This window comes from Saccoglossus kowalevskii, chromosome 17, assembly GCF_978046115.1.
Source record: "Saccoglossus kowalevskii chromosome 17, keSacKowa6.1, whole genome shotgun sequence".
Taxonomy (NCBI): Eukaryota; Metazoa; Hemichordata; class Enteropneusta; family Harrimaniidae; genus Saccoglossus; species Saccoglossus kowalevskii.
Window position 1 is genome coordinate 24570807 of NC_140657.1, and position 15386 is coordinate 24586192.

The following is a 15386-nucleotide window of genomic DNA, read 5'->3' on the forward strand; positions in this document are numbered from 1 at the left end:
GATACTAGTACACAATACTAGTATTGTGTATAAATTATTATTAACCATATTAACCAGCCAGGATCTGCCACCTAACAATAATCTACCCAGAGAATACATACCCCGGTAGCAAGGTAGCAAGTATTCTGGTTTATAAAAGAATTTAATAAAATATTTAAAAGAAATAACAGGGAACTGCAATATTTGCATGTGCCTGCAGGGATCATGGGCTAGACAGGATTTACAAAATAATATGCAGTATTTAGGAATCTTTGAGAGAGAATAAAAAAAAATAGTAACTCAATACTCAAACAGAATGTAAGGAGCTAGTACATTGGTCTGCAAATTCATTAAAAAAGGCATGATTTTCAAAGATAGAACAAAATTTATGCTAGTTATAAATAGAAAAATATAAGGTTAATAATTAAATAAACAAAGATGTTTGATCAGCCACAAATAAACTGTCTTGTCATATATTCATATATTCCATTATCATACATCTGTCACCATAAGTTAAGTTACGGCATGCCGTAATTTTGCGGTATTTTACGAGGTATTTTCATTCTACCATATAAGGAAATGAGAATTCCAAATATGAACTGATTACTCGCGCAAGCGTCCTCTATTAATAAAAACAAACATGGCTGCCACCAGAGTTTGACCAGACTCCACACAAAGAAGTTCGCTGATTCTGTTTAAAACATTTTGGATTTCAGCATTCCCAATGGAGGGAAAAGATGTATAATAATAAGGTTATTACAAGGATACCTCAAAGTATGCACTCAGACAGTACGCCGTGCATCAACCCCCCGCTACACGTCGGTCAATACTCCAGCTGTACTGTCTTTGTGCATATTTTAAGGTATCCTTGTAATAACCTCATGGTATGGCAAGCTGATTGATGGAGAGCCGTTTATGTGGAATAGAGAAAATCACAATATATCTCTAAGTTTAACTACCAGTAATCACATCCCACTCTAATGGAGGGTGCACATTGAAACATGCAAACACCTTGCTGCCGAATTCAGAGTGAATTTGAACATTGAAATGTGAAAGTACGAACAGGTTCTGCAACTCAATTCCTACAACAATACTGATACAGAAAACCACAGGGACATTTCATTTCTGAAGCACAGACAGCTGATAAAATCATGTTCACGCTGATCATACATCATACATGACAAAGGAAGTGCACAATTTGAATAAATAAACAGACGCACAACCAGGTTGGCAGATGAGTATATGACATCCAAAAAATTCTTGTCGATAAACATGTATGATGAAAGCATGTATGTTTGTACAGCACACACCTGGGATTATTGTAACAGGCTGTTAGACGTCGCACTGTAGTGCTTGCTGGTGATATCACAGACATAAAAATCACCACATAATTTTGACATGTATAATCCTGAATTTGGGATGACAGAACAATTATTAAATGTAACCTCTGGCTACGCAAGTCAATAATTGTACCATCAGAGAGACAAATCTTCATATTCAGGTGCAGTTAATAATTGTTTAATATCACACATAATTTTTTTTTTTTATTTTTTTTTTCAAATATTTTTTCGGGCCAGGTGCCAGGTGACAGTTTCGGACATTGAATGTTACTGTTGTCTCTCCTGACTTTTTTTTGTAAGTGCAAATTACAAGTGCTAGTGCTGACACATGGGGCATTTTTGCCACAGAAGTCATATTCATATTTGGGACTATGAATGACAGGGCTGTGCAGCCATCTTCCTATCAAATGGCAATTTAATGCGCTATCCTGGCGTCAACCAGGCTTGGTCGAACATAAGCACCTTAACCAAGGTTCCCCTAAATTTGCATTCATTAGTGAATGAATCTCGGCCAGTGGAATTGGCCTTCCCATTGAGTCTGTGGCACACTCACCCAGGGTATGGGTCGACCCTTTTGATGTTCAGCCTAAGGTAGGATTTGAACTTGTGTCTACCGATCATGAGTCAACTACTACAACAACTATTATGCTACCAGTGACCGGTATCATACATAATTTTAAAGTAACCAGAGCTTGACTCTATATACACCAGTGTTTAATAGCTTATTCATAATTATAAAAACATTCAATTCTGTACATTTATACAAATTATTAACTACAATTTCTAATCATTTGTCATTTAGATCAAATAAAAGTGACATAAAAACTCCATACATTAATTGTTTTCCAAATTTTCTAGGAATTCTTAAATCTTAAAGCGATTATGCTTAGAGACCACATTGTTAACTCATAAATATGCATTCAAACGTAATAATTATTTGAAAAACACAAATAAAAATATGATTGATATAGCAAATATGAGAGCAAGATATTTCGTATGTTAAAATGATGACCTTATGACGAAAACGTAAACATGTTTTTTGTTCAAGATTACATCCTGGGAACTTGGCAGTAAAATCTAGGCCATGTGTGCTTTAGGCCTTATGCCAGAAAGGCTAGTGTAACCTCTGCACAATTAAAAAAAAAAAGTTATAAAAATACAAAATAATTCAAATAATAGCCTTGATCGAATCAATGCAGTTTTGTTCCAGCTACTATATGCCACTCCATTAATGTCTAGAATCCATGTATATCACTCAGTATATATTACTCCAATAATGCCTAGAAGCTACGGGATGTTTTTGTTGTAAGACAGCAATCCAGTGGATGGAATTTATGCAGAGTTTCGATCATTATACAGCACTCCACTAATGCCTCAAAGCTTTTGAGGTATTTTGTTGCAATACATGTACAGTACTCTATGGTATATTCCACTTCACTCATACCTATAGAATCAATAGTACATTACTCAACTAAAACCTAGAATCAATGGTACATTCCATTCTACTGACACCTAGAATCAATGGTACATTCCATTCTACTGACACCTAGAATCAATGGTACATTCCATTCTACTAACACCTAGAATCAATGGTACATTCCATTCTACTGCCACCTAGAATCTATGGTACATTTCATTCTACTGCCACCTAGAATCAATGGTACATTCCACTCTACTGACACCTAGAATCAATGGTACATTCCATTTTACTGACACCTAGAATCAATGGTACATTCCATTCTACTGACACCTAGAATCAATGGTACATTCCATTCTACTGACACCTAGAATCAATGGTACATTCCATTCTACTGACACCTAGAATCAATGGTACATTCCATTCTACTGACACCTAGAATCTATGGTACATTCCATTCTACTGACACCTAGAATGAATGGTACATTCCATTCTACTGACACCTAGAATCAATGGTACATTCCATTCTACTGACACTTAGAATCTATGGTACATTCCATTCTACTGACACCTAGAATCAATGGTACATTCCATTCTACTGACACCTAGAATCTATGGTGCATTCCATTCTACTGACACCTAGAGTCTATGGTGCATTCCACTCTACTCACACCTAGAATCAATGGTGCATTCCACTCTACTAACACCTAGAATCTATGGCACATTCCATTCTACTAACACCTAGAATCAATGGTACATTCCATTCTACTGACACCTAGAATCAATGGTACATTCCATTCTACTGACACCTAGAATCAATGGTACATTCCATTCTACTGACACCTAGAATCAATGGTACATTCCATTCTACTGACACCTAGAATCCATGGTACATTCCACTCTACTAACACCTAGAATCCATGGTTTATTCCACTCTACTAACACCTAGAATCTAAGGTACATTCCACTCTACTAACACCTAGAATCAATGGTACATTCCACTCCACTTATGCCTAGAATCTATAGTACATTCCACTCTACTAATACCTAGAATCTACATGTGTATAGTACATTTCACTTTACTAACACCTAGAATCCATGGTACATTCCACTCTACTAACACCTAGAATCCATGGTTTATTCCACTCTACTAACACCTAGAATCTAAGGTACATTCCACTCTACTAACACCTAGAATCCATGGGTTATTCCACTCTACTAACACCTAGAATCTAAGGTACATTCCACTCCACTAACACCTAGAATCTTTGGTACATTCCACTCCACTCATGCCTAGAATCTATAGTACATTCCACTCTACTAATACCTAGAATCTACATGTGTATAGTACATTCCACTCTACTAACACCTAGAATCCATGGTACATTCCACTCTACTAACACCTAGAATCTAAGGTACATTCCACTCCACTCATGCCTAGAATCTATAGTACATTCCACTCTACTAATACCTAGAATCTACATGTGTATAGTACATTTCACTTTACTAACACCTAGAATCCATGGTACATTCCACTCTACTAACACCTAGAATCTATGGTACATTCCACTCTACTAATACCTAGAATCTACATGTGTATAGTACATTTCACTTTACTAACACCTAGAATCCATGGTACATTCCACTCTACTAACACCTAGAATCTATGGTACATTCCACTGTACTAACATCTAGAATCTATGGTATATTCCACTGTACTCATGCCTAAAATCTATGGTTTATTCCATGGCACTAATACCTAGAATCCATGATACATTCTACTGCATTCATGCCTAGAATCTATGGTACATTGCACTGCACTCATGCCTAGAATCTATGGTACATTCCACTGCACTCATGCCTAGAATCCATGGTACATTCCACTCTACTAACACCTAGAATCCATGGTTTATTCCACTCTACTAACACCTAGAATCTAAGGCACATTTCACTCTACTAACACCTAGAATCAATGGTACATTCCACTCCACTCATGCCTAGAATCTATAGTACATTCCACTCTACTAATACCTAGAATCTACATGTGTATAGTACATTTCACTTTACTAATACCTAGAATCTATGGTACATTCCACTCTACTAATACCTAGAATCTATGGTACATTCCACTGCACTCATGCCTAGAATCCATGGTACATTCCACTCTACTAACACCTAGAATCCATGGTTTATTCCACTCTACTAACACCTAGAATCTAAGGTACATTTCACTCTACTAACACCTAGAATCAATGGTACATTCCACTGCACTCATGCCTAGAATCCATGGTACATTCCACTCTACTAACACCTAGAATCCATGGTTTATTCCACTCTACTAACACCTAGAATCCATGGTACATTCCACTCTACTAACACCTAGAATCCATGGTTTATTCCACTCTACTAACACCTAAAATCTAAGGTACATTCCACTCTACTAACACCTAGAATCCATGGGTTATTCCACTCTACTAACACCTAGAATCTAAGGTACATTCCACTCTACTAACACCTAGAATCTATGGTACATTCCATTCTACTAACACTTAGAATCTATGGTACATTCCATTCTACTGACACCTAGAATCAATGGTACATTCCATTCTACTGACACCTAGAATCTATGGTGCATTCCATTCTACTGACACCTAGAGTCTATGGTGCATTCCACTCTACTCACACCTAGAATCAATGGTGCATTCCACTCTACTAACACCTAGAATCTATGGCACATTCCATTCTACTAACACCTAGAATCAATGGTACATTCCATTCTACTGACACCTAGAATCAATGGTACATTCCATTCTACTGACACCTAGAATCAATGGTACATTCCATTCTACTGACACCTAGAATCAATGGTACATTCCATTCTACTGACACCTAGAATCCATGGTACATTCCACTCTACTAACACCTAGAATCCATGGTTTATTCCACTCTACTAACACCTAGAATCTAAGGTACATTCCACTCTACTAACACCTAGAATCAATGGTACATTCCACTCCACTTATGCCTAGAATCTATAGTACATTCCACTCTACTAATACCTAGAATCTACATGTGTATAGTACATTTCACTTTACTAACACCTAGAATCCATGGTACATTCCACTCTACTAACACCTAGAATCCATGGTTTATTCCACTCTACTAACACCTAGAATCTAAGGTACATTCCACTCTACTAACACCTAGAATCCATGGGTTATTCCACTCTACTAACACCTAGAATCTAAGGTACATTCCACTCCACTAACACCTAGAATCTTTGGTACATTCCACTCCACTCATGCCTAGAATCTATAGTACATTCCACTCTACTAATACCTAGAATCTACATGTGTATAGTACATTCCACTCTACTAACACCTAGAATCCATGGTACATTCCACTCTACTAACACCTAGAATCTAAGGTACATTCCACTCCACTCATGCCTAGAATCTATAGTACATTCCACTCTACTAATACCTAGAATCTACATGTGTATAGTACATTTCACTTTACTAACACCTAGAATCCATGGTACATTCCACTCTACTAACACCTAGAATCTATGGTACATTCCACTCTACTAATACCTAGAATCTACATGTGTATAGTACATTTCACTTTACTAACACCTAGAATCCATGGTACATTCCACTCTACTAACACCTAGAATCCATGGTTTATTCCACTCTACTAACACCTAAAATCTAAGGTACATTCCACTCTACTAACACCTAGAATCCATGGGTTATTCCACTCTACTAACACCTAGAATCTAAGGTACATTCCACTCTACTAACACCTAGAATCTATGGTACATTCCATTCTACTAACACTTAGAATCTATGGTACATTCCATTCTACTGACACCTAGAATCAATGGTACATTCCATTCTACTGACACCTAGAATCTATGGTGCATTCCATTCTACTGACACCTAGAGTCTATGGTGCATTCCACTCTACTCACACCTAGAATCAATGGTGCATTCCACTCTACTAACACCTAGAATCTATGGCACATTCCATTCTACTAACACCTAGAATCAATGGTACATTCCATTCTACTGACACCTAGAATCAATGGTACATTCCATTCTACTGACACCTAGAATCAATGGTACATTCCATTCTACTGACACCTAGAATCAATGGTACATTCCATTCTACTGACACCTAGAATCCATGGTACATTCCACTCTACTAACACCTAGAATCCATGGTTTATTCCACTCTACTAACACCTAGAATCTAAGGTACATTCCACTCTACTAACACCTAGAATCAATGGTACATTCCACTCCACTTATGCCTAGAATCTATAGTACATTCCACTCTACTAATACCTAGAATCTACATGTGTATAGTACATTTCACTTTACTAACACCTAGAATCCATGGTACATTCCACTCTACTAACACCTAGAATCCATGGTTTATTCCACTCTACTAACACCTAGAATCTAAGGTACATTCCACTCTACTAACACCTAGAATCCATGGGTTATTCCACTCTACTAACACCTAGAATCTAAGGTACATTCCACTCCACTAACACCTAGAATCTTTGGTACATTCCACTCCACTCATGCCTAGAATCTATAGTACATTCCACTCTACTAATACCTAGAATCTACATGTGTATAGTACATTCCACTCTACTAACACCTAGAATCCATGGTACATTCCACTCTACTAACACCTAGAATCTAAGGTACATTCCACTCCACTCATGCCTAGAATCTATAGTACATTCCACTCTACTAATACCTAGAATCTACATGTGTATAGTACATTTCACTTTACTAACACCTAGAATCCATGGTACATTCCACTCTACTAACACCTAGAATCTATGGTACATTCCACTCTACTAATACCTAGAATCTACATGTGTATAGTACATTTCACTTTACTAACACCTAGAATCCATGGTACATTCCACTCTACTAACACCTAGAATCTATGGTACATTCCACTGTACTAACATCTAGAATCTATGGTATATTCCACTGTACTCATGCCTAAAATCTATGGTTTATTCCATGGCACTAATACCTAGAATCCATGATACATTCTACTGCATTCATGCCTAGAATCTATGGTACATTGCACTGCACTCATGCCTAGAATCTATGGTACATTCCACTGCACTCATGCCTAGAATCCATGGTACATTCCACTCTACTAACACCTAGAATCCATGGTTTATTCCACTCTACTAACACCTAGAATCTAAGGCACATTTCACTCTACTAACACCTAGAATCAATGGTACATTCCACTCCACTCATGCCTAGAATCTATAGTACATTCCACTCTACTAATACCTAGAATCTACATGTGTATAGTACATTTCACTTTACTAATACCTAGAATCTATGGTACATTCCACTCTACTAATACCTAGAATCTATGGTACATTCCACTGCACTCATGCCTAGAATCCATGGTACATTCCACTCTACTAACACCTAGAATCCATGGTTTATTCCACTCTACTAACACCTAGAATCTAAGGTACATTTCACTCTACTAACACCTAGAATCAATGGTACATTCCACTGCACTCATGCCTAGAATCCATGGTACATTCCACTCTACTAACACCTAGAATCCATGGTTTATTCCACTCTACTAACACCTAGAATCCATGGTACATTCCACTCTACTAACACCTAGAATCCATGGTTTATTCCACTCTACTAACACCTAAAATCTAAGGTACATTCCACTCTACTAACACCTAGAATCCATGGGTTATTCCACTCTACTAACACCTAGAATCTAAGGTACATTCCACTCTACTAACACCTAGAATCTATGGTACATTCCACTCCACTCATGCCTAGAATCTATAGTACATTCCACTCTACTAATACCTAGAATCTACATGTGTATAGTACATTTCACTTTACTAATACCTAGAATCTATGGTACATTCCACTCTACTAATACCTAGAATCTATGGTACATTCCACTGCACTCATGCCTAGAATCCATGGTACATTCCACTCTACTAACACCTAGAATCCATGGTTTATTCCACTCTACTAACACCTAGAATCTAAGGTACATTTCACTCTACTAACACCTAGAATCAATGGTACATTCCACTGCACTCATGCCTAGAATCCATGGTACATTCCACTCTACTAACACCTAGAATCCATGGTTTATTCCACTCTACTAACACCTAGAATCCATGGTACATTCCACTCTACTAACACCTAGAATCCATGGTTTATTCCACTCTACTAACACCTAAAATCTAAGGTACATTCCACTCTACTAACACCTAGAATCCATGGGTTATTCCACTCTACTAACACCTAGAATCTAAGGTACATTCCACTCTACTAACACCTAGAATCTATGGTACATTCCACTCCACTCATGCCTAGAATCTATAGTACATTCCACTCTACTAATACCTAGAATCTACATGTGTAGAGTACATTTCACTTTACTAACACCTAGAATCCATGGCACATTCCACTCTACTAACACCTAGAATCTAAGGTACATTCCACTCCACTCATGCCTAGAATCTATAGTACATTCCACTCTACTAATACCTAGAATCTACATGTGTATAGTACATTTCACTTTACTAACATCTAGAATCCATGGTACATTCCACTCTACTAACACCTAGAATCTATGGTACATTCCACTCCACTCATGCCTAGAATCTATAGTACATTCCACTCTGCTAATACCTAGAATCTACATGTGTATAGTACATTTCACTTTACTAACACCTAGAATCTATGGTACATTCCACTCTACTAATACCTAGAATCTACATGTGTATAGTACATTTCACTTTACTAACATCTAGAATCCATGGTACATTCCACTCTACTAACACCTAGAATCTATGGTACATTCCACTCCACTCATGCCTAGAATCTATAGTACATTCCACTCTACTAATACCTAGAATCTACATGTGTATAGTACATTTCACTTTACTAACACCTAGAATCTATGGTACATTCCACTCTACTAATACCTAGAATCTACATGTGTATAGTACATTTCACTTTACTAACACCTAGAATCCATGGTACATTCCACTCTACTAACACCTAGAATCCATGGTACATTCCACTCTACTAACACCTATAATCTATGGTACATTCCACTGCACTCATGCCTAGAATCTATGGTACATACCACTCTACTAATACCTAGAATCTACATGTGTATAGTACATTTCACTTTACTAACACCTAGAATCCATGGTACATTCCACTCTACTAACACCTAGAATCCATGGTTTATTCCACTCTACTAACACCTAGAATCTAAGGTACATTCCACTCTACTAACACCTAGAATCCATGGGTTATTCCACTCTACTAACACCTAGAATCTAAGGTACATTCCACTCCACTAACACCTAGAATCTATAGTACATTCCACTCTACTAATACCTAGAATCTACATGTGTATAGTACATTTCACTTTACTAACACCTAGAATCTATGGTACATTCCACTCTACTAATACCTAGAATCTACATGTGTATAGTACATTTCACTTTACTAACACCTAGAATCCATGGTACATTCCACTCTACTAACACCTAGAATCCATGGTACATTCCACTCTACTAACACCTATAATCTATGGTACATTCCACTGCACTCATGCCTAGAATCTATGGTACATACCACTCTACTAATACCTAGAATCTACATGTGTATAGTACATTTCACTTTACTAACACCTAGAACCCATGGTACATTCCACTCTACTAACATCTAGAATCCATGGTACATTACACTCTACCAATACCTAGAATCTATTGTACATTCCACTGCACTCATGCCTAGAATCTATAGTACATTCCACTCTAACACCTAGAATCTACATGTGTATAGTACATTTCACTTTACTAACACCTAGAATCCATGGTACATTCCACTCTACTAACACCTATAATCTATGGTACATTCCACTCCACTCATGCCTAGAATCTATAGTACATTCCACTCTACTAATACCTAGAATCTACATGTGTATAGTACATTTCACTTTACTAATACCTAGAATCTATGGTACATTCCACTCTACTAATACCTAGAATCTATGGTACATTCCACTGCACTCATGCCTAGAATCCATGGTACAATCCACTGCACTCATGCCTAGAATCTATGGTACATTCCACTGCACTCATGCCTAGAACCCATGGTACATTCCACTCCATTCATGCCTAGAATCTATGGTACATTCCACTCCACTCATGCCTAGAATCCATGGTACATTCCACTCCACTCATGCCTAGAATCTATGGTACATTCCACTCCACTCATGCCTAGAATCCATGGTACATTCCACTGCACTCCAATCTATACACCACTGCACTAATGCCAGGATACAACCGTATTAATATCCCATCATAGTCGGGTACTGACAAGATTTAGTTGGTTTAATGAAAATTGCATCAACATAAACACTGGAAATCGTGCAATTATAGGGAATTCCCTGAGTGCAGCATTTAAAAAGGTCAATGAACACAGAGAATTGAGTGTGTGTAATATCCGCATAAATCTGAATGGTAATGAGATAGTACAGAGACCTAGGCCTATAGAGTGAGTGCGATACTTCATAGATTCAAGGTTATGCATATAAATGTGCAACTTTTACTCAACTCTGAACCTAAATTTTTCCAGTAATCAAAATACATGTAGTACTTTATTTGCTTACTAGTCGCAAGTGCACAATTTGTAAACCAAAATTTGTATTTATTAAATTAAAAATTATTGAAAATATGAATTATTTTGACCATAGATTCATCTCTGCCATTTATATAAGCGAACATGCTCCTAGCAGAGAAAATACAGTACTAATACAATTAAGAGCATAAATGTAAATTCATTGATTCCTAGAAGTCAAACAAAGAATGCATTAATTGGCATCCAGTGTTGACCTTTTCAATAAAAAAAATGAAAAGCAAAATGTGTCTATTGACCTTGCATTCATGTGGTATTCACTGCTAATTGAGAAATCCATTCATCCCAGTCACGACTTGCGATAATTTGCCTTCTATACATAGTATACGATGATAAAGATCAAGATATATGTACAAAGGTATACAGAATGGCTTTTAAAATATATAAATTTTTCCACTAAGTGTCTGTGCAATATAAAATAACACATATATAGTGACATGTCACTAATAATATATGGATAAATGCATTATCACATGACTACGATTCATATTATTCATGGTACTGACGTTTAGTATGAAATATCACTAACTGATATGGCGATATGTACGCTAAATGTCATCAGTCTGCGTGTGCTCGAACAGTAGACTGAAATATTGCTGAGAAATTCAGTGTTGATAACAATTACTTGCATGGTTCTATGACAACAACTCGTAATAATCACGATTTATATTTTTGCTGATTTTGTACTTTCAATTACACATCCTCAAAAGCACTTAATAGATGTTCTGCCTCATTTGCATAAATAAGCATTTAATTTGTAAACCTAGTTGCGTAAAATCATGATTTCTGTTTTGACACTCTGAGTTGGTCACATGATAACAAGAAATTGTTCATGAGAAAAAAAAGGTTATAACCTGATATCACTTATTCGTAAAGCTGGTTGATACGAGTGACGTCTTGGGCTAGTATTATTTAGAGCAGAAAGTGACTGGATAATACCGGTACAGCCAATGCAGCGGGTGATATCATAGGATAACCTCACAGTATTTTGTCAAGCAAAATGGATCAATTAAAAAATACATATATGTACGAGTCATATTTTCTTGTATACCAAATTTAAATCAGACAAAAACTACATTTCATAGAAAACAAAACCTTTAGTTATTCTTTTTCTCAATATTAACATAGAGGCCAGGATATTTTTTTTAATAACTATTGTGCAAAAGTAAAATTATACACTTAGCTTAGTAACCTTTGCCACTGGACACCACAATAATTTTCATTGTTGTACTTGTGGTACATAATATATAGTACTCAATTTGGCACTTTGATCTTGGCATTTGATATGCAAATGAGTTTGTATCAATATCATGGGCAGACCCAACACTGTACAAATGTGATTTTTATATTTCTTTTTGATATTTTGACCACAAAAAGACATATAGTAGTAAGATTATACACAAAGTACTAAAATTTATTCCCTAGTGCATCAAATGGTATGATACTGATCTTAATGTTTTGCGTCTTTGACAATACCTTTGTTGTACGATGCACTTGGAGGTAAATTCTAGTATTTTGTGAATATTTCAACTTTGTTGTAACAACAATTTAAATTTTCAAAATGTTCATCCATCAAAAATACAATTAACCAAGCAATCAGACACCCTTAATTAATTAATACAATTTTCTGTTACTTGGCAAGTGAATAATGGAAAAAATCATGATTAAAAAATAGATCAAATTTATCAACTGTTAAAATATTGAAACACTTTCAAAAAATGAAATTTAACTATAGCATAATAATTAAATCAAATAGATTCTATGTCATCGTTATGTATGGTTGCCAGCACAAATCTGATTCAATGATAAGATTATACTACTAGCAATCCATAGATGTATCTTTTACGCATTAAATCAGTATTATCATGGAGCTTCACATAGCTTCTAAGTAATTACTCATGAGGAATCAAATATCAAATGCCAACCTAGAAAAGAAAAGTCAGACTATCCTATCTCAGATGACATCACAACTGGACCATTAAAGCTTTGGGTGTAAATCATTTATTTCCATATTTTGACTAATTTCGATTTTGGATCATATGGTTTAATAGTTTAAAGAGAAAAGTAGAGAGAGTAGTCTATTCCGGAAAAAAAAACTATAAAATGCGAACAATACAAAGGCAAAGAAAGAGCCAACGTACGTAATATTGTACAGACTTAAGCCTGATACAGTATGAGTGGGTGGAATACATGGAGACCATATCTACCCTACCCCACTCGATTTTGAAAAAGGTCTACTACCTATTATGATGTATATTTCAAGATATCCATTAGACAAATATCCTGAGTGCAGTTAACCAGCAGAAGACAATGATCAACCTCAGTTGTCAGTTGATGTTACTGCCAGGGAAAAAAACACACACACACAAAAACATTTGAGGAGACATTCCAAAAATGTCAACGCTGTTTTCCTACCTCTTTGCACTCGTTTTACGCGACCAAATAGCTTGGAAAGACTCATGATTACAGTTAATGCATTATAATCCTGTCTCTGTCAGCGCCGACTACGATGTGTTCCAGTGTGTATAATGTTATACATATAGTAACCGTGTGTTTGACAAGAAAGGACAAACTAACAGGAAGCTCATTACATTACATTCGACTTTGACAGAGACTGGAAAATGCAAGCACCAATCAGAGAGACACACTTTGTTTTTTTTAGCATCTAATTATGAACAGTATTGGTTTTATGATAATTATGTCGAAATGAGAATGGGCGACATCCATAACGGGCGATAATATAAACATGGCACACGTGTATTACTGTGGTACGAGCAGACACATTTACAATGCTCATTAACTTACGACGTCAAGACAGTAAGACAATTACGACATTACATATCGAGTATATAGCTAACAAATATACAGTTATGTTGTTTAACGTTGCGTGGAAACATTACCTGCGAATGACGACTGCGGCTGACGATTTCTCCGAGTCTCTCGCTTATCTTGTAGTTGCTTTTTCTTCTGTTTTACGCTGAATGGCTTTTTGCGAGGCATTATACGACGGGCGCTGTCAGCAGTATTCAGCAAAGTCACGAATTGTCAGATAAAGATGAATTGGCACAATACTTGAAATATGGATACAGTATTGCGATATCTCGTCTGATATCAACAGACAGGAACGTCGCCATATTAATTTCCGTTGCATTCTGGGAAGGGTTGCGCAATGTACTGTATCAGTCGTTGACACCATCTATTTTTACTCCCGTGTTTCAAGGATGTGATTGTACTTGACAAGTAAATAAATTATTCACGAAGTTTAAAGAAAAAATGGAAAAGTAAAACTAATACAAAAAAGAAACAAAAAAATAAAATTCTAAATGGTACACAAAGGATATTTTCACCATGAAAAATGATGTATACAAACTATCAAATAAGCTAAGCAAGGAGCCATACAATAAACAACTGAGACTCGAATGCTATAGCCTGAAAAAAAGTATAAAAACCTGGTAAGAAAGATCCAAAGCGAATTTAAAAGTAATATATTAAGTAAACTTGAGAATCTGAGTAACGTGAACCCAAATGAATATTGGCGTCTCATGAAAGAACAAGCCGACAACAAGTGTGACTATGTTGAAAAGTGCAATAATGTTCCAGCACTTTAAAAATCTGAATGAAATCACGGCTACAAATGAAATAGACCCAAATATTAAAAAAGACTTATAAACTAATATTCTCAAATCAACTAATCTTGACCAACCCATATCACAGTTAGAAATACAAAAGGCAATAAGCAACCTAAAAAATGGAAAATCACTCGGAATAGATAAAATCACCAATGAAATGATAAAAGCAAGTAGAAACATACTGATAAACGAAATCCAAACACTGTTTAACCTAATATTGGAAAGTGGCCATTTTCCTAGCTGTTGGAATATGGGAATCCATAAAAAGGGG

The 15386-nt window shown here is 36.1% G+C and overlaps 1 protein-coding gene across 1 annotated transcript in view; it reads right to left on the reverse strand.

Annotated features, from left to right (window-relative positions):
* LOC102808797 (guanine nucleotide-binding protein-like 1) overlaps nucleotides 1-14673 on the reverse strand; it is a 44499-nt gene extending 29826 nt beyond the window's left edge. The window contains exon 1 of the mRNA XM_006818353.3: nucleotides 14387-14673. Within this exon, the coding sequence (XP_006818416.1) occupies nucleotides 14387-14486 (100 nt within the window). The 5' untranslated portion in view covers nucleotides 14487-14673. The remainder of the gene's footprint in view (nucleotides 1-14386) is intronic.
* Nucleotides 14674-15386: the final 713 nt, after the last annotated feature.